This window comes from Plectropomus leopardus, chromosome 22 (assembly GCF_008729295.1).
Source record: "Plectropomus leopardus isolate mb chromosome 22, YSFRI_Pleo_2.0, whole genome shotgun sequence".
Classification (NCBI taxonomy): Eukaryota; Metazoa; Chordata; class Actinopteri; order Perciformes; family Serranidae; genus Plectropomus; species Plectropomus leopardus.
Window position 1 is genome coordinate 23,605,474 of NC_056484.1, and position 22,061 is coordinate 23,627,534.

The window sequence follows — 22,061 nt, forward strand, 5'->3', positions numbered from 1 at the left end:
AGTCCCATCTCTGAATGATATCTGCTCAATTCCTCCCATGATCCAAATATCTAAGAGACTGATTGTTTCATTCTGAGAGAAGGAAACCACCTATCTGTCTATCTAAAAATTGCTTGAAAAATAATATTGATTCTGTAACAAAATTTTAAATACATATTTATGATCATTATAAATCTAGGCATAGTCACAGTAAACTTTATAATACCAGGTTGATATTATCCGTTTATACATGATCCATTTTTATATAGTTTTCTGGATATGTTGCCCTAGCTTTTTATTAAAATAATTTTCCGAATAATCTTGCAATATGTGGGACATTACCTTATGTTCAGTCAAATGTGAATATCTGTTATCAATATCAGTTCAGTTCTTTTTTCCCATGTTTCTGAATGAAGTAAAACCAATTTTCTCAGGATTCAAAGGTTTAAATATGTCTAAAAGGTGTCTGAAAACAGCACAGCGCTAAGTGATGTCAATGCAGGTTTCAAAGGGTTAACCACACTGCATTTAAAAAAATAAATAAATAAATAATTTGACATAGCTACTATGACATCACCTACTGGTTTGTGGGATCATTTTGAAGCCCTCAAGCTTTATATTTTGGTCTTCACCATCTTGGATTTTTGGAGCCAGAAGTGACCAGATTTGGACAGAATGGAGATAGCCCTAATGCTACCTGCTAGCTTTGTTAGCATGGTGCATTTAGCCTACAGCTATGATACATTGTGATGATGCTTATGGTAATTTTCTGCAAAAACAAACAAACAAACAAAAAAAGACTTAAACCACTTAAATCAGGACTGCCAAATGGACCACAGGCTGCTGGCTCACCTAAGAGTCCAATCTGACCCTCTGGATGACTTTCGGCACCTAATGTTGCTGCACGTGTGAAGGCTAACAGCTACCTGGCTTCAGGAGCAAGTTTAACAGTGAGACCCCTGCTTCCTGCGAAATGCTGCTTTAGAGGCTTTTCACCCTGACCACAGTACTGTTCTATGAAACAACAATGAATACTTATTGTAGTACTGGTAAAATTTCTAACTCCTAGATCACATTCAGTTCAATTAAGTTTTATTATTTTATCACATATAGCAATTTGTGTTGCAGCAAGTGTAAAAACATAATAAAAACACATAAAGCACAAACAATATGACACAGAAACATACACTGAAAGACATCTGTGCACAGGATTAGCTACGCCTGTGCACATTCAAGGATGTCCACAGGAGCAGATTTATAAGTGTCCACCATAACTCCACAGGGCCTGTAATAATTCAGTGAGTGTTAAATATGACAAACATCTCCTAATAATGTAACAACTTACAATGTGGTATACATCATTATCATCAGGTTATGACAATCACAATAATGCAGCATCTGGACTAGCAGCATAAAGCTAATGCTGCATTATAGTTCACAGGTACAACATGTACTGTTACTGTCACATCAACATCATCATCAGTGCTACAAGTACAACATGTACTGTTACCCTGACCCTGTCACCTTTATCAACATCATCAAGATCATCATCATCATCACTGATAAAGGACAACCAAAGCAGTTACCCCTCCTTCTGCTGTAAGTGTTTAAAGGTTTAAAGCAAGAATGGAGAGACAGGAATAGAGGAACTTTTTTTGCCAACAGGTGTGCCTAGGCCAGATGATAATAACTTGTACTCAGACTTTAGGGGATGGGCTCAGTCAGAGCGAATGGCTGATGCTTTTTTGAGCACCTGCTTATTAAAGAAGTCATTTAAACCACTAAACTGTGCCCCCACCAGCTTACTTGCCTATTTCACAATCTTCTCTCTTCTCTCTCTTTTACACAGAGGCTGCTGTACCAGCAGATGATTGAGACTGAGATGACAGACTCAATGAAAGCTCTGTAAAATACAAATATGTTGATATACTATTATGAGCATTAAGACAGTAAGTAATTTGTAATAGATTTTTTTCTCTCCATTTTACCATCACCATGAACGTCCATCTCAAATGTTTGGTAGAGGCGAATATTTATGAAACTATGTTATCTGTATAAAAAAGAACATTGATTTTTATTATATTTATTTAACATATAATTATATATTTATATTTTTATTATTATAGCCAAGGACATAATTATGCAAATAAAAATACATCCATTGCTTTAATTCTCAGTGAGGACTTTAGTTGAGCCCTTCACATTTCTTCAAGGCTGTCTCGAAAAAATAAACTCAATGCTGCTGCAGCCTCATGAAAACTTTGCAACATTTTTATGTTTTCTGTGATTTATAAAAGTAGTTTGCATTTTTTACTTGTGTGCTGTTGTGATAATAGTGGGATAACTGCGTGTGGTATGATTACTAGTTTTGGCAACTCCGATTAATTTGATTTCTTTAAAAAAAAAAAACATGGAGACAAAAAGCAATGACCAACTTGGCAAGAAATTTCCCACAAATTGTAAGAAATTAGTAAAAGGTGACAAGTAAATGACCTGTTTATTTTATTTTATTTTTACAAAAGGGGGAGGATAATTGTAAAATAATTAAAAATAAATAAATAAATAAATAGATGCATGAATTAATAAATAAAATAAATCAATTACACCAATAAATAAATAAATAAGGTAAAATTGTCCAGAAAATGATTGTTATAATTATTAAAAAATAATAGATTTAAAATTATGTTAAGGAACAAAAATGTATCCATTTAAATTTTCTTGTTGTGTGTAATTTTCTTTTTCTTTTTTGTGCTTATTTTTAGCTATTATTTTCTTGTACCTTTTTACTAATTTCATGCTAATTTTGGGCTATGTTGTAGTAATTTAATCATCGCCGTTTCCACTTGTTTTTGAAAGAAATCAGGGTTAACCAATAGATGTACAGTAATATGCTGTTCTACGGTTTTGTCTATCATTCAGTGACAAATGTATGCCTCTTGACTACATCTGTATTTGCCCTGTCACTGTCCGTTATGACCGATGAAATGACAGTACTGTCAGTATGTCTGCTCCACTAAAGCTGCAGAAGAGTCACTACATTCCACCTCTTTTCCCCTGATGTTTCAGAATAAGATGTCAGATGTGTAATAGAATCATACAGAAGAAATAATTGTATTTTAGCAGATTTGTAACATGTATCATATTGCCCTGCCCTATACGCACCAGATTCATGTTGTAATTAGACCTTCTGTCACATTGTTGTCACTCCATCAGCCCACGTTCTGTCTGAACTTTGAGCAGAGCGAGTGATGGAAGGAAAGCAGCAAGATAGCGGAGGGAGCATAATCTCAGCATCTGGCACACTTGCATTTGCCTGCAGATGCCAGTGGCTGATTGGACAACTTGCAAAGAGCACGTAGGAAATATCAGATCTTCCTGTCAAATATGATTCATGACCAACAGCAAAGTTGCTGAAGAGTTACAGTAATATTCTAAACAGGCTGTGAGCTTCATCATTAAAGCCGTTATAGGCCATGTGCAGCTGGGTAAATACAGTGATCATTCTGTAACTGCAATTCCAAATAAAAACAGAATACAATGATTTTCAAATCCTTTTCATCCCATATTCCATTGAATTCAGTCCAAAGACAAGATATTTAATGTTCATAACGATACATGGTGTTGTTTTTTGTAAATATGCATTTGCTCTGAACTTAATGCCTGAAATACCTTCCAAAAAAGTTGCCACAGTGGTGTGTTTACAACTTTGTGACATCACTCAGAATGTGTTTGGGAACTGAGGACACTAATTGTGGAAGTTTTGAAAGGGAAATTCTTTCCAATTCTTGCTTGATATATGACTCCTGTTGCTCAGCTGTTCGAGGTCTCCGTTGTTGTATTTTGTGCTCCATAATGCTCTAACACATGTTCAAAAGGAGACAGGTTTGGACTGCAGGCAGGTCAGTCTAGTGGCTGCACTCTTTTATTACGAAGCCATGGTGTTGGAACACGTGCAGAACGTGTCTCATAGTCTCACGGAAATAAGCAGGGATGTCCCTGATAAAGACTGTATGGCAGCATATGTTGCTCCAAAACCTGTATGTATCAGTATCCACGGTGCCTTCACAGACATTCAAGTTACCCACGATGCCATAGGCACTAACAAATCACCATACCATGACCAGATACTTTGAACTTTGAACTTGTAACAATCTGGATGGTCTTTTACTTCATTAGACCTTAGCCATGATTTCCAACAACAATCTGACTTGTGGACTCATCAGACCACAGCACACTTTTGTACTTTGTGTCAGTCCATCTCAGATGAGCTAAGAGAAGTCGGCCGCATTTCTGAATGTGAACAACTGAGGGTTAGACAAATGGTTTACTTTCCTTCTGGAGTATCTATCTATCTATCTATGATTTATTATTATTTTCATTACTCTGCACAAAACAAAAAAAAAAATTGACAACAAAAAATTTTATCAGTTTAATAATGAATATCTTGTCTGTAGTGTATTCAACTGAATGTAAGTCAAAGAGGATGATCAAATCACTGCATTCTGTCTTTGTTTTAGACAGCATCGCAACTTTTTGGGGATCAGGGTTGTACAATCATCTCTTTTGTGGCTGTCTTACAAAAGTTAACTTTACAGTGACACACGAGTCAACTGAGTGTGTTCTAAGGTGACATGTTTATTTCCCGGAGCAAACGTCCTCTTCTCCAGGTGTCAGCTGATCGACAGGTGTCATGTGGTATGAAAACACTCCTCTCTGGCAGAATGAAAACAAACTCAAATGCAAACTTTGATCAGATCAAAAGAAGTTGTCACACTGTGATGGATTATCTTGCTCTGTGGAAGATGTTTTTTTTTAGAATTTGTAGGAACAAACAGCAAATGGCAGCTTGTGACAGAGGAAAACAAAGCTGGATATTTCAGAGTGCTTTTACAAAGCAGGGAGGCTGCAGAAGGACAAGGGGAGCCAATATGTCACCTTTCTTTGTGTGGAGTCTGTAGTTTACTCTAGGTCAGTGAGTGACACTGTGCATGTTAATATGAACAGTGAGAGACTTCATGTCCCGAAATTTTTAAGAAATCAGATCAGACCATATGCATGAAAAACAGCCATAATGATCAAAAAATGAAAAATGAAAACACGCCAAACAGTCGCTGAGTGACTAACTTCAGGGAAAAATTGGATAAACAAACTTAAGGTCTTCCCAAATCCTACCTCACTTCTCTTGTGATGTGGGGTTAAAGTGCTCCCTGAAAAACACACAGAGACAACGGACAAGCTTTACTTCCTCAGGTTCTCCTGCCTCCTCCTGGTTTCTCTCCCTAGGACCGCTCCTGCTCTCCTCTTCATCCAACGGCTCCTGATTGCCGACTGTCCTCAGCTGGGTTCTCTGCAGCGCTGGCTGAGCTGAAATACTCCTGAGTGATTATCATACCCAGCTGGTGTCTCTGCTGAGGGTCAGGCAACAGTGTTAGGAGGAGGTCACCACAGTTGCTCAGATTATTTTAAAAATTTTGGTTCCTTTGAGTTGATACATATAATTGTATAGAACTATCCTAACCTCTGGGTTTTGATACTTTTTGGATCAGTTTCTTTGTGGCACTTGTTACAGTACATATGTTCGGCAGCTTGTGCTGTCTGCCCCACAAAACTTCTCTTCAAAATTCTTCAATGCATTAATAGTCATCATGTGCAAGTTTACATTAAGATAAATAAAATATTGATTTTAATGCAGTGATTCAGCATTCCACCTGTGGGGCGTTTCCACCAGCAGGTCAGTTCAGTTCAGTTCAGCTTGATTAACAGTAGAGGCAGAGTGAGCACAAACCCATGGTAACAGCAAATGGGAAAACTCAAAGATCCACGAGCGTTCATTTTGATCGTTCACACATCGATTGAGCCATATCAATGTATTCATAAAAAAGTGGAATTATTGTGTCAGTCTGACTAAGACTGGGATTTAAAAATACATGTAAAGTCAAATTTCTTAAAAGTCGGAGTAACACAACTAGATAATGTGGTTTACTCTTTCATGTATATGCCTCAACCGAACCTGAACTGGCCTAGGCATTCTGCGCATGCGCCATAGTCCCCATGCCAGGCTTTGACCCAGAAATTCAACAGCATAAATTTGTAGAAGAAAGCCAAGAAAACAAAAGAAGATGGAAAGAAAACAAAACAAGATGAGGTACAAAGTAAAGCGGAGAGTTCGTACCAAAAGTACAGCACCAAAAAGTTATCTGTGTTTTATCGTCAGTTCAACTAACTTGTTTGGTATGTGACATAATAGGTCAACTAGAAAAAGGTCCAATAGCAACTAGCTGAAGGGGGCATATTAACACCTATCACGGAGGTGTCCGACATACTTTCACCAACAAATAAATTCTCCCCCAGTGATTGTGTACTGAGACAAGGACAGTAGTCCAATTAAATGGCCTAGGTTAAGCTATAACTGTGGGCCAAACTAACTGTGCATGGAAACACACTGAGTGAGTTTGGGCAGTGCGAGAGGTCCTGGGTTCAACTCCCAGACGAGCCCCCACTTGTTATACCTAGCTCATTCAAGAGCATAACAAAGAAGGGAGGACCACACAGTAACCATTTAACTGAACAGTAAATTCATTAAAGATAACACAACAAAAGCAACCAAGATGTAGGTCAGTAGTCAGTGGTGAGGTACAGGTTTTGGGTGCGTGAAGTGCGTGGGTGCTGACTCAAACCATAAAAAAACAAGGCACCAGCCTTCCAGGAGGGAGAGGGAGCTATCTTGGATATGGCAAGGCTTAAATAGACTTGTGGCAGGTGAGGTGAATCCCAAAACTGAGGTAGGAGGAGCCGAGCAGGGAGGGAGATCCTGAAACAAAGAGCACAGGCAGGCCAAACAGGAAATGACAAGTGTCCCAGGAGCATCACAGTACAGTCTAATGTTACAATTTGGTTACATGATTTGCTTCAGGAGCTTTCTACTGAAGCACCAGGAAAAGGTGGTCACCCCGCAGCAACCAGCAGAACTCATCAACTCCTTGAAACTTGTGAATGTCACTTTAGTTAAGTAGGTGAATATGCACAGGAAGTGTAGATATCTGACAGCGGAGCGGTTCAAACAGGTTATCTCACTTCCCTTTTCCATTCTAAGTAAGACAAAGACAGAGAATATAAATGAAAAAAATCAGTGTGGATGATGATGAGTGTTTCTGATGTAGCATCCAGATCTGCTGTACAGATTGTACTGCTTGAAGATAAGAACAATATTAGCAGCGTCAGCTTAATTTTCTGGAAGCGTACTTCAGGCCGGTGGCGTGTAACGGCACACAGAGCCACATCTGAGGAGAGATAAGAGATATAATGAGCAGATAGGAGCCGCTCCAAGGGCTCCTCTCTCTCTGTTTTTGCATGGACACACAAAAGAGACGAGCAGAAAGTGTTTTCTGCTACTGTTTTATTTAATTTGTTCAGTACTGGAGTTTCATGGACCAAACAATGGCACAACACTGCGTTACAGTTTCTCTCTTTGGGTACAACCGACTAACACAAAAGTTAAAATTTTTCCTCTACAAATTGGACTAAAGTACACACACACACACACACACACACACACACACAATCTTTTTCTTTCACAGGCGCCAAGCACAGAAACTCACTATTCACACACACACACACACACAATCACACAAGCACTCATCATTCACAATAGAATACATTCTTTGAAAGAAAAAAAAAGTCAATTATAAATTTTAGAGCATTTCATATCTTTTTTTTTCATCACACTCATATTGAACAGTGCCCACCTCAAACAGGAAGTAGGGCCACACCATAACTTGTCTGTGTGGCAACTTTTTGGAAAGGCCTGGAACAACACCTAATGACAGTATGCTTTCCTTTTGGGAAACTATCAGATCATCCAGTGGCCTCACCAACATGTTGGGTCACAGTTGAAGAGTTTATCGACTTTCATAGGGTGATTATCAGCCAAAAATGCGTTTGATTGATTTTCCATTTTTTCAATGGCTTCTGAATTGATCTCATTTTGAAATAAAACCCCCAACTATGAGCAGCTCAGTGCTCTGCAGGACCATACTCGTGGTTTTTTCCGCTTCAGCGCATTAATTACAAAAACTTCAAATGACCTCTTATGAAATTACAAAACTGATATTCTACCATTCTGTCTTACTAGTTTCATTTTAGTACACTATGGAGAGGGACGAGGGACAAAGACCACAACAAATCCTCTTTTTTTCCCTTTTTATTTGTGTGGGTCCTTTTGTATCATTCTGTGTCCCCTCTCTAAATTTGAAGTTTTTATTGGGTCTGTGAACACAGCACCGGCGTAACTCTCCATCAGTAATTTTTTTTTTCTGTCAGAGTTTATCTCATCAGATCGATGGATGAGAGGAGCAGCCGCTGCTAGTGAATGCAGACTTTTAGACTCAGCTGAATGAACGGTTAAGTTTCACTTTCACTGCACCTGATGTTCTGCTGCTCTGCCTGTGCCCAGAGTACACTCTGCACACAAAGAGTGAGATGCAACAGATAACCAGAGGGTATATATAGAATGGTATATATAATCCAACAGTGCTCCTAATGAATGGTTCATTTCCAAAAATAGAAAATCTATTTGTGGTAGCAGATGTTTTCAGTATTACCCAAAACACACCGATGGGGACAGCTTTAAATATCAGCCTTGCTAATAAATGAGTCATTGTACAAAGACAGGCCACAAATTATGCACCATGAGGTATTATTTATCTTAAAGGAATAATTTGACATTTTTTTTGACATTTTAGCACTTGCAAAAGTCAACATTGATGTAACTTTACAGACTTTACCAAACTACACTAGCAAACTACACAAAACCTCCACAAAAATATCTCTTTCTGGCAGAAAGCCATAAAGTCACAGTATACCAAAGTGAAGCGAGACCAATGACCGCCTGAAATCCTATGCTCTCAAGAAAAACAAGCAGTATACATGATTTAATGGGCTAGAACATGGAAAACCTCCAGTATGGTCCTTACATCTCTAAACACTGAGCTTTGTTAGGGTCTGAATGAGTCTTACTTGTGCTCAACAAAAATAATCAAAGCTTCCCTGTTCTGCCTCTTTGTCAGTGATCTCAGCGTCGGACACCAACGACAAAAGCCATCTTTCGTGGCAGTATGATGTACCACTTGACAGTCAGTTGGTGACGTGCTTGGTTGAAAGTTTCATAGTATTATGAGCTGTTGGTCAGCTGAATGGCAACTGGCGCAGCAGCATATTTTGCGGAGAGATTGCGTCAGTTCATGTCGGAACCATTCACTTTTGCTGCTTAATCCTACCCACATGCTTTTGTTGACATCCTGGTGTTGTTGGCAGCATCCCTAAATGTCAACAGACGCAGGAGGATACCTAGCACATGTAGACACTAAAATCCACTGACAAAGCGGCGATATGTTACGACTTAGGATGAGAATGTGTTGGAATGACACAGTTAAGAGAAGATCAGTTTCTAGAGGAGTTTTAACCAAAAAGGAATTACATTTACATTTTATCACCAGTCAGGGGGGGCTTGCCTCTTCATGGAACAACACAGCACAGATCAAATTCACTGGCTTACAGTTGATGCTGCAAGTGCTATGAACACACTGACACTCAGACAGGAGATGCCTCTTCTTCCCACTGTGATCCTGCCACTACATTCACCTCCAGACCAACATTTCACTCACACTTTACATGTTTTTAACTCCAGTCGCATTGTGCAGATATAGAGCCCATTTTCAATACACGGTATAGGATTTCATAGACATATTAGTACCATTGGGAATGACAGAGAAACATTTAGTTGGGTTATAAAAGAAAAGCATAGTATACACACTATACTTCCTATTTAATGGAAAGAGATTGCATCTGGATGAATGCAGATGGTGTAAGTAGTTTTTTAGAAGGAAGCGTATATTGTGTGTAGAATGGAAGTTTTGCCATCATACAAGAAGCTGTTGTGATGGTGCTTCTTCTCTCTGGCAGCTGTAGGACATGTCTGAGGGATGAAGCAGGACTGGGTAGTGAAGACACAAACTGTAGTGATGGTGGCAAGTTTGAGTGACCTAATGCTTACTATGTCTTCTCTCTGTGCGCATTAGTTTTGAGATGCTGAAGCGTAATGTTTTTTTGATTTGAGAGATTTTGGGGTCACTGCGAGCTACAGAGTGAGGGTGATAACAGGAGACATCACTGTCTCTCTCTCACCGCCGCCACATGTGGCACATTTCAAAACAACACAAAAAAGATAACAAATACGTAACTTAGATCTTTTTTTCCTACAGTTTAAAATATAAAATTCAAGTGCAATTAAAGTTCCAAATATTAGTTACATCACATACATTTCTCTCTAAAGTAACAATCTGTTACTTGCAGGTAGTTTATCTCATCTTGTTATATAGCCTTTTTTTTATTAAAAAAAAATTATAGTATAGATTTTTTGATTCACTCCATTTCATCTTTCCCTGTGCTCGAATGGATGATGCACCCACTAAAGGTGGAATGGTTTCGATTTTAGATTTCAAATAATTTCCGTGTTAAAATGTGTTTTAAGTGCACCAACTGTTTTTTGTGTCTGTCTCGTGCACATCAGGGGCCAATAACGAAATCCAATTCAAGATACATCCATGTTCACTGTGTGGGCCAGTACGTCTTAACACATCATGCATGTACCCCTGTGTATGTGCACACTGACACACATGTCTTACACATCTGGATATGTGTGGAACATCTGTGATGTGGGCTTCTGCAAGTTCTGGCAGTATAAATATTACAAAATCAAAAACAACAACACAGAAAACAAAGCCAAGCAAAATAAAATGAGAGGTGGAGGAGGGGAAGGGAAGAAAAAAGTTTTCATGAAGGTGCAGAAATCTGGGGACAGTTGGGAGAGAAGAATCAGTGTATGGTGTGCAAATATAGGGTTTGACCGATATATATTGGTTTGCTAAAACTGGCCATATACTAAATACTGGGAGAACCACATTAAGACAAATATGTTCTGAAGAACTGTGGCTCAGGAGATACTGCGGGTCGATCACTAATTGGAAAGTTGGCGAACCCCAAATGCTCCTGACGGCTGTTTCATCGGTGTGTGATTGTGTATGAATGTTTAAAAACTGAGTAGCAGACGGCACTTTGGCCACCAGTGTGTGACCGGGTAAAGTGTGAAAGCTCTTTGAGTGGTCAAACAGCTAAAAAAGTGCTATACAAATCCAAGTCCATTTACCATTTACCATTTACCATTTACCTGGTATTAACATTCTTTAACTAATCACAAGTGGACAGCACTGAATACAGGTGTAAAAAACATCCAAGTCACATTGTGATCTGATCACTCAAACCACTTGCTGAGGTCATGATGTCCTGATGTGAGCACGACAACGTTCTATAACCCTCCCATGTTACCACAAAGTTTGGACAAATTGTTGTGTGACTTTGACACAAATGTGTGATCAGATTAGGGTCTGGGGAATTACGAGGCCAGGTCGATGCCTTTAAGTTTTTATCATTATCCTTATGCCATTTCTTTCTGTTTTTTTTTTTTCAGTGTGGCATGGTGCCTTGTCCTGCAGAGAGGGCCCTGCCAATGAGGATTCCCATTGCCATGGGGTTAAGGGGATACTTGGTCTGCAACGGTGTTTGGGTAGGTAGAGCATGTCAATTTGCCATATGAATTTTTTCCATATGAATGCCAAGACCAAAAGTTTACCAGCAGAAAAATGTATGGTAACAAGATGATCAATCAATGTTATTAGTTTTGGCAGATTGGTGTATTCAGTTTGGTGTTTAATATTCAGTGTACCACCAATATTGCAGATATTGGACCTTCACTTACATGGCCTTAAGGAGCCGATAGATGTTACCATGCCAAACAGAGAAAGATATTCAATACTTGTGTATGTTTGATATGAAATGATCAAGCTGAAATAAACAATATATACACATATATATCAGGCATCTTCTACTAGTTATGAAAATAATATTAATATTGGCCTATGAAAAACCCATATCGGTCAAACCTTATCAAAAAGCTGCATCAACGTGGGGAAGGGAGGTCAGTTAATGATGTGTTACTAATGAAAGGGTTCAAAGAGGAGGAAAGGCATCATGTGACAAACAGGATTGAGAACAAGTAGAAGAAATGAAGATGTTTAGTTGTAGAATAGGTACCTCAATGTATTGACCAAGGCAGGGGGGGAAGTAGACGGAGTAGGGGTATGGGAGGCTAACAGGAACTTAGACGCAGGATAATGGGGGTCTTTACAGTGGAGAGGTCCCATCTATTTATACGGCCTTAGGAACCTGGTGACTTTGGAGCGCAGCAGCTTGATGAAGGAGCGAGGGAACATCTCTTTGGACTCCTGAGCTGTGTACCTGAAGTAGTTCTGGGGATGGGCCAACACGTCAAAGAGGGCCTTTATCAGCTTCTTGTCCTGTAGGAGGACATAAGAACAAGGACTGTCATCCTGCTGGACCAGTCATATAAGGACTTTTCAGCCTTGTCACAGTCATGTCAGTCCCAAAGAATCACAGACTGGTAACAGACTGTATCCATAGATACCTTCAGTATCTCCTGGTGGTTCTCAGAGGCGTAGAGCCTGCCATCTCGCACTATGTCCTCTATCAGCTGCTGGTAGTCCTCTGGAACAAGTTCATAGAGTGTTATTGATTGTAAGTAGATTACAATACAAAAATCATTAACAACAAGAAATTAACCACATTATTGATGAGGGACTTTGTCTTTTTCAAATGATCTAAAACTGACTCAAGGCAGCATGTATGTGAGGTTAGATCTAACTCAGCTGTCTGAACTGTGTTGGCAGTGACTCACCATCATAAGTGACGTATGGAACTTGAAAACCTTTGCCACTATTGCCTTCGTTGGATTTAAACTGAATCCAGAGCTTGCGAGAGCGCGAGGTGAAGGCGATGGGCCGCTCATAGGTCTGACACGTCTCATAGGTGGTGATGGAGGTAGGGAGGGCTGAAGGAAGGGTACAAACATGTTAGAATAGTACTCTTCCACATGTTGTCAAGCTCAGCTTTTAAGCCAACACAAATGAAAAGTCCTAGAGGTGCATAGAATCTACAGTCCAATGGCAACCAAGCAAACTCTTTCTGCTGATGAAGACCATGTGATATGGCCCAAAGCTCTAGGAAAGCTAAAATGACCTCCTCTGGAGTTTTTTTGTGTGCCAGTTTTATCAAATTCCCTCACAGTGTTCTCAAGATATTGTGTTTACAAGAATGGGACAGATGCATGGTCACCTTGACCTTGACCTTTGACCAGCAATTAATTATATGGAATAGAAATTCCCTCAAGGTGTTCTTGAGATATCACATTCATAAAATGAAGGCAGTGGAGGTCACTGTGACTTTGAAGCCTGTTGCCTGGCAAAGGACATGAGCGTTCACATTCTGAGTTTGAAATAAACATATAAATCAGCAAGATTATCAACACACACACTGTAAATCTGTTCTGTTTTGGCAAAAATGAATGAATGGTTTAAAAAAAATTCTTTACCACTCTTCCTCATGACTAGCACGTCTCCACACTCATCCTCAATGGGGAGGAAGATCTCTGGTACCACGATGAGAATCCGCCTCTTGTGTGGTGGGTTGATGGTCCAGACACAGTCTACGTTGGATGGGTAATCTCCGGGGTAGTTAGGAGACTCGATGTAACCTGTGTATTCTCCCAGCTCTCCTCCACACAGCTGGTCTGAGAGCAAAGTACAAACACACTTAGCAAGGTGATAATTACAATGGCACCAATGTCAGGGTGTACCAGTGTGCTTAAAGCCTTTCTCCATTAGATAAGGCCATCAGTTCAAAACCCTGAGGCAGGCTAAATGTAGAAGTTGAGCTGCATTACTTTTGCAGTGGGAGACGTTGGTGGCACCATCGAAGTCAGTGGTGGTGTTCCCTGGACAGGTGATGCAGTAGTTCTGTCCAAACTCAGACTGATATGTTCCTGCTGGGCAGCGGATGCAGCGATGGGTGCTGGAGTTGTAATAATGTCCAGGAGCACAGTGCACTGAGGAACAGAAGCAGGGTCATCATACAGTTGTTAACCAAAAGACTAAAACTAACAGTGAAAACAAATTTGATTGTGTTGGTTGAAGAAGCTTTGTTTTCTTGCTCCATGTACAATATAATTTCTATTCCACTGTTTCAAGAAGATGCTTGATAGGCAAAATTAGATTTTCTAGAAATGGCTGAAGTTACCAGTGGAAAGCAACTATCAAGACTTCACTCATTTAAAAAAAATGACCACTAAAACAAAATAAAAGCTATAATAACTAGCCTGTTACTCAAAATATCTAGAATTTGATCCTATTGAACACCAGTGTGAAATTCTGTCATGATTATCAAATTAATTCTTGAGTTATGGCCAAAAACAAGTTTCATGAGGTCACAGTAATCTTGACCTTTGCCCCCCAAATTCTAATCAGTTCATTTTTTAAGGCCATGTGGAAATTTATGCCAAACTTGAGGAAACCCCCGAGGCACTTCTTGAGATATCCAGTTCATGAGAATAAGATGAGTGCAAGTCACAACGAAACTGAACTTTGACCACCAAAATCTAATCAGTTTATTGTTCAGTGCATGTGGATGTTTGTGCCTAACTGGAAAAAAAATCCCTCATGGTGTTCTTGAGATATTGTTTCATCAATGTGAGACAGACAAGGTCATAGTGACTTTGAATTTTGGCTGATGACCACCAAAATCTAATCAGTTCATTATTGAGTTAAGCAGACATTTGTGCAACATGAGAAGATTTTTCCTCAAGGTGTTGATGAGATATTGTGTTCATAAAAACGGCCAGAGAGATGTACGTACAGACAACCTGAAAACATAATGCCTCCAGCCTAAGGTAATGCTGACACATTGACATAAAAATAAACCTGTGTTTGCATTCCTTTAACAAACTAAAACTACAATGAAATTTAAAAAAAAAAAAAAACCCTACAAAATTTAAGAAATTTAAAAAACTAGAACATTACAAACCTATGACAACTGAACAGGAGGCAGCCAGTGTGCACAGTATAAAATCAACAGCAGGCCATCCAGAAGACACATCACACAGCTGTGATATTATTCCTGCCTGGATTACAAAGCAGGCATATAAATAAAGCACTAAACCGTGTATAGATGTCTCTATCATCTACATGTGAATACGACACTACTTTATGATAGCATAAACAATAAAACTGCTGACAAATGGCTTGTGGCGTTGCAAACGCCAGTATAGACATACGCAGTTTGAAAGAGGCAGACAAAAAGCTACATTTACACAGTAGAAAGTCAAGAGGAATATTAAACAACACTTAGAATCTACCAAGGTCTGCACTAACATGATGCAACACTTTCATTACCTCAGTTCAGTGTGTTAGACAAAAGATAAATAGCAATAGACACAATATATGTATGTAATATATGTAATATATTTGGGAACTCTGGGGGAGACTGTTAAGTAATGCACCCAAATTCATCCATATTCCACCTATTTTTAAAAGCTACAATTGCATGACCAATGCACTGATAGGAGTAAACGAGGAACCAACAGTCTTGTAAGGATGTTGGGACAGTGGATGGATCACAAAAATACTTAAGGTAGCCTACGTCCTCACCATTTCTTTTCCTGAACCTAACCACAGTAACTTTACATTAATTATGTAACTATATGTTAAACACGTAGCATCATTTGTGGGGCGCTGATTTGTAGGATATCATTGGAACTATTGTGTGTGCATTTACACAGGATATCATACAAACTGTTCTATGAGGATATGTTGAATTAGTTCCTCTGGTAATAAACCAAGTGTTGGACAAATTAAAATTTTGACTTGATGATGGATTCAGGGGATCACCATTGACATTAGGGATGAATGTCTCTATCAAATTTTATCAGAAAGAACAAAGAGCATTTATTTGAGCCCCTGTCAACTAAATGTGTGTGTGGAGAAAAATAAATACAGCGCAATATAGCAATATAGCAATATAGCAATGTTTTGCATTAAATATTGTACTGATACATGAATGCAGAATGGAGTATCACTTGGTTTGTAATTTAAACTATATATATATTGTATTTACAATATGTATATATTGATATATTGTAATTACAAATTCAAGTTGTTCTAGCCTATTAGAATTATGAAATCGATTGCTTTTTCAGTTCACTAGATACAGTTTGCTGCAAAAATGTCTGCAAGATTAAAGTGAGACGGCAACATGGAATTAGATAAAAACAAAGTTTTGCTTTGGGGACATTATTTGCAGCAAAAAAAAAAAGGCCATAAATTGCTAAACACTGTTTTATCACAATACTCGTAATGTCATATCGTAACACATTTAAACTTGCATAATATTATATCATTACTTAAGTACTGTATTGTGTCGTGTTGCTTTGCATCATGTTGTATTGTATCGAATTGTATTGTGTCCTATTGTGTCACATTGTATAGTATTGTATCACATTGTATTGTGTCATATTGTTTCACATTGTATCATATTGTATTGTATCGTAATGTATTGTGATGTATTATTTTACATTGTATCATATTGTATCACATTGTATTGTATCGTATCATATTGTAACATATTGCATTATATTATATCTTATCGTATCACATTGTATTGTGTCATATTGTTTCACATCATTTCACATCGTATCATATTGTATTGTATTGTATTGCATTGTATTGCATCTTATTGTATTGTGTCATATTGTTTTACATTGTATCGCATTGTATCGTATCATATCACATCGTATTGCATTGTGTCATATCATGTCGTATCATATCGTATCTTATCGCATAGTATTGTATAGTATTGTATAGTATCATATCTTGGGGCCTCTGGGGCCTAACATTGGTCCTCTGGTGATTCCACCCCTAATACTTTGGCTGTTGCAATAATGGTATGTGCAGTAACTAAAGAAACTGCATCAATAGACATACAATAGACATATAGAAATGCACATAGACACAAAGCCTCACCTTTGGCCTCACAGTCCCTGAAAGACATTGATCCTTCATACTTGGTCATGAGACCTCCTCCACAGGGGAAGCAGAGAACCCGACCTGGTTCTGGCTGGTAGGAGCCCAGGGGACAGGGCTGGCATGGACGGAAGCCATCAACCGAGAAGTGACCCGCTGCACACTGGCCTGAGGGAAGGACACAAGAACATCATTTGCGTTTGATTGGATTTTCTCTCTTATTCTCTTCATGTATCTGGATCTGTTGCTTTTTGTCTCTTTGACAGAGAGTTTGAAGTTCTATAAGAATCACACAGTGTATGAGAGTTTCTCAGTAAAGGATCAGTTGGTGAATCTCTTTCCTATCTCATGGAGTAAATACATGTTCTAGACAATGTAGACAATGCTAGTAATTCCAGTAGGTGTGCCTCCAAGCATCTCAGCAGTGGCCCAGACACAGCTCGCCACTCTGCCCAGCGAAGAATATGCGCTGAGTCTATATTTGACGGAAGCAAGCAAGAACCACTGTATTTTTAACAAAAATACAGTTAAAATCTCCTACATATCTTTTTCAAAACTTAATTATTAATTATTTATCTGTATAATTATTAAGATGGATATGTTTTTTACTAAAACATAGCGTACAATTATCAAAATGAGCATGTGTTTTGACTGAAACACGGCCAAAATTCTGAAATGTAGGCTGCAGCAAAACAAAGTGGGTACAAACATTAACAATCAGAATTGGACAGACAGAAAACGAAAGAATTTATATACGTAGCCTACTAAGCCATGGTAAAATCACAAAAGTCAAGGGGAAATGACGAAATAAGCATAATCTGAGCAGGTCTACAGTATCAGCTGGCAGGACGCTCCGCTTTTGAAATGCTTCCAGTGGGATATAGAGCCGCGTGGAGGATGGAGCAAAGCAGTGCTGCAGACATAACTTCATCTACACGCTGCTAGTGGACTCAAGGTGTTAGTCATCCAGGTCATGGCCAGGTCATTGCCATGACCTGGATGACTGAGAATCTTCACTGACTTATTGGTCAAGGTTAGTGGAGCATGTCAGAGGGCATCCACATGAATGCTGAAACCCAAAGTTCCCAGCAGATCTTTGCATTGTGATGAGATGATCAGTGTTGTGGTTTGAATGTTCTGTCTGACTAACTCTGTTTGTGATGGTTTTTCGTGGCTGCAGCTCAGATCCAGTTTGCATGAATGGCCACAAGGTGGTGCCAATCCAACATGTTTATACATGCACATTGTGTGTATGTGCTGCCAGTGTGAAAAAGACCTGTTTCACTTTTTACTGTAACTTCCTTGCACCAAGGAAAATTGAAATGTCCCAATTTTCTGCATCAATGCAGTGTGGAACAAGAGTGTACAGGTGACTGGCAGGAAGGAGAGAGATCTACAGGAAAATACTGGAATGGGCAGGACAGCAGATGTTTCTGGATCATGGTTCATGGTTGCTCTGATGCTGTGGTCCTGCCTGACAATATATTTGGTGGGAAACTGTGTTGTACATGAACCAACAGACATTACAAAATGCATTTTTTTTTTTGTTCAGTAATGGGATTTTTTAACCCTGAACCCCCCTCCCTCTTTCCCACAGGCTTCCTCCTCAGGGAATCAAACAAACAGACAGGACAAAACAGAACAAAAATAAATAAGCAAATAATATAATAATAATATAAATAATGATGCTTAAAAATATATTTTAAAAACAAGTAAACATTTAAATAAAAAATAAACACGCCTACTGCTACTGCCATTATTTTTAGTCATTCTTCCACTGTTATAATACCCATGACTGTTATTACCACATAAATAAACCACACTATTCGCATGTAATAAACTACATTTAGTAATATTCATATGTCTACTACTATTGTTTTATAATATGTTATTGTTGTTACTATCATGTTTTGCTGTGCATCTCTCTCTCTCCCTCCCTCCCTCTTTTTTCTCTTTCTCCTTTGTATCATTTTTTATGTGTTGTATTTTTATTGTTCTTTAAGACATCAATTGCACATCTGTCCGTCCTGGAGGAGGGATCCCACCTGAGGCAAATTGGTTTGATTTCTTTCAAAAAAATGGAAAGAGGGCAATGAACAACTTATCAAAAAAAGAAATTAGCAAGACATTAGTAAAAATTTTATGAGAAAATTACCTGATAAAATAAAATTAAAAAAAAAAAACAAACGTGCTGGAAATTCCAAAAAAATATCCATGTATACATTTTTTACCAGTAATATTTTAAATATAAATTATAAAAACTGAAAGTATGGTTTTCTGGGAATTTCTCTCTTTTATTTTAATATTTTTTAATAACCTCCGCCTTGTGTAACTAATTTTCATTCAGTCATTTTCTTTTCACCTTTTACTAATCTCTTGCATTTTATGGACATTTCTTGCTAAATTGGTTATTGCCTTTTCCCCACGAAAACTGATGTTGATTCAGGTCAGCCTCATTAAAGGGTTTTTTGGGGAAGCCTGATTGGCTGTGAGGGTCCGAGGACACAGGGATGCTGTGAAGCTCTTGAGGCAGATTCAGATTTGTGATCATAGATTTTATAAATAAAATTGAATTAACTTGTGTGATGTTGACACCAAATGAAGATCTGGGGCCTTTGAAATGTGATGATAGGATGACTCACCTCCACACTGAGACACATTCTTGGCACCAGCGATGCCCTGTCCTTCAGTACTGGGACACGGCTCACAGGACAGCTGACCAACAGTGTCCTGGTATGTCCCAGGAGGACACTGGACACACTGCTCCTGCTCCCCGCTGTAGAACGTCCCCACACTACAGCTCACTGAGGAGGAAGACACAGCTTTGAAGGAATTCTTTCCTATGAATCTTCCTCATTCTAACAGAAACATCATTACGCCAACGCACAGCTAGCATAACTCAAAACTGACCACACTTTCCGTCCCGGAGGACTTGTCCTGTGCTGCAGGCCTCAGTTCCATCTGGTGTCCTGGACGGTTTCTGGGCCACCTCGTACTCCGTCCCGGAGAAGTGGATGTAGAACTGTTGCTTGTTGATGGACTTCCTGAGTGTCCGCATGGTGCTCTGCAGCTTCTGCTTCATCCTCTCCCGCACACAGTCCACGTTACACGAGTCTGAGGCAAAAAGTGGTGTTACGCAAAAAACAAACTCCAATAAAAGACATATTTTTTGGTTTTTCTAAATGTGTTTATGCTTATGTGTCTTTAGTAAGGACTGTTTGGTGCATTTTACACCCTTTTCATTCTTCATTTTTAATAATTTTGGCTGTGTTCATGCATGTGGCATACATTTTTGGCAAGATTGTGTATTTTTGTTTAATCTTGGAGTTTCCATCTTAGCTCCTACAATAAGTCTAAAATAAACTGTGGAAACTAAATTGTTACATTCAGAATGAAGCCCATTCACAGTGACATTTTTAATCCCACAGCCATCAAAGCATAAAAACATGCATTGTATTATATCTGGGTGTCATTCTGGGCTTTTGACATGGAATTTGTCATTTTGACTATGTTCCACCTGATGATGTCATTTTAACCACATTTAGCATATGGAGAAAATAAATGATATTTCCACTAGGTGTACTATCACAATCAATGTTGCTGCTAATCATTGACATATCCCAGGCTGTGATTATCAAAAATAAACACAGCCAAATCTACTCAACATGTATTATATTGAAAATAATTAATTATTTGTGGGTTTTTGTTTTTTTCATTTAAAACATGGTGGTAACAAAGTCCTTATTCTCCTTAATTCTTACAGATGCATGTCAGATACACACAGTATACAGGGAACCTCTTGCAGTTCTCTTTGCACTGTCTGAATGTTAACTGTTTCATTCAAAGCGCAGTTGGACAAAACAGGTCCCACCTGAGGCCTCCTCCTCCTTCATCTCCATCTCAAACTCGGCTGTGATGTGGGAAACCTCTTTGGAAGGAGATTTGCGTCCCCGCCGGCGCTTCTTCGACGAGTCGCACTTGAGGTTGACAAAAGTCACCTGACAGTCATCGGTGCAGGGGAACTGGCCTCCTTCATAGGGAGGAGAGTCATGAGGTAAAAGATGAAGAAGTGTGTTATAATTCAGAACTCATGAAAAGTGGAGTGTTTGAGCTGTCAGTTAAAACAGATAAAAAATGGCAGTGTGTGTGTGTGTGTGTGTGTGTGTGCGCGCGCGTGTTTACCTTGCAGGTTCTGCCTGGTTGAGTCTCGGTTCTTCTCCTTGTTGCGGGGCCTCAGGTGACACTTGGCGTCTTTAATCTTAAACCTAGCCTTCTGTTTGATGGGCGGGGCCATAGTGTCTGCATCATACAGCAGAAAGAAACACGAGACTGTCGATCATCAGAGTGTATAAAGCACATGATGTAATGTCTACAAATGTATTCATTTTGGTCCTTTCTCTTAAAGACTGCTGTTAATCACTCCGTCATTGATTTGACTGATTGATTGATTTGCTCTTTTATTTTAAGTCTCTCTTTTGAAATGTTTGATATTTTATTACTCTGTAAAGTACTTTGAATGCCTTCCCTTAAAGTTTCATGAGTAATATCTGGAATGATGTAGCATTGTGGTACTTGAGATCAGCCTTGGTCTTCATACCAATTAAAGAGTCTAGGTCTCATCTCAGAATTGAATGCATTTGACTTGGTCTTGTCTCTGTCTTAGACATAGCGGACTCCAGATTTTTAATCAAGATTGATTGAGACCACAACGGATTCATTTATTAACATAATTACTGTGACTGGATGTCAAACTTCCTTCTTGAAATCCAGCCAATCACATAAGTCATTTGTAGTTTTTTTTCCACTGAAAACAGGTGGCACCCTTAAATATATATATATATATCAGCAGTCTCGCCCTGCTTTGGTCTCGATCAACCCCTTAACACTTGGTCTTGACTCAGTCTCTTAAAGTCTTGGTCTTGGACTCAGTCTTGGCCTCTTAAAGTCTTGGTCTTGGACTCGGTCTTAGCCCCTTGAAGTCTTGGTCCTGTCTCGGTCTCTGCCCCTTAAAGGCTTGGTCTTGTCTTGATCTCGGCATACTGCAGTCTCGATCAAGTCTCGGTCTTGGTCAGTATGGTCTTGACTAAAACACCAGAATGA

At 38.9% G+C, this 22,061-nt stretch overlaps 1 protein-coding gene across 2 annotated transcripts in view; it reads right to left on the reverse strand.

Annotated features, from left to right (window-relative positions):
- Window positions 1-8,259: 8,259 nt before the first annotated feature.
- scube1 (signal peptide, CUB domain, EGF-like 1) overlaps window positions 8,260-22,061 on the reverse strand; it is a 152,543-nt gene continuing 138,741 nt past the window's right edge. For both annotated transcript variants that reach the window (XM_042511141.1, XM_042511140.1), the window contains 10 exons: window positions 21,144-21,260; window positions 20,833-20,991; window positions 19,872-20,075; window positions 19,604-19,765; window positions 16,962-17,129; window positions 13,832-13,993; window positions 13,481-13,678; window positions 12,788-12,940; window positions 12,518-12,597; window positions 8,260-12,389 (listed from right to left, as the gene is read on the reverse strand). In XM_042511141.1, coding sequence (XP_042367075.1) covers window positions 12,237-12,389; window positions 12,518-12,597; window positions 12,788-12,940; window positions 13,481-13,678; window positions 13,832-13,993; window positions 16,962-17,129; window positions 19,604-19,765; window positions 19,872-20,075; window positions 20,833-20,991; window positions 21,144-21,260 — 1,556 coding nt within the window. In that variant the 3' untranslated portion in view covers window positions 8,260-12,236. The remainder of the gene's footprint in view (window positions 12,390-12,517; window positions 12,598-12,787; window positions 12,941-13,480; window positions 13,679-13,831; window positions 13,994-16,961; window positions 17,130-19,603; window positions 19,766-19,871; window positions 20,076-20,832; window positions 20,992-21,143; window positions 21,261-22,061) is intronic.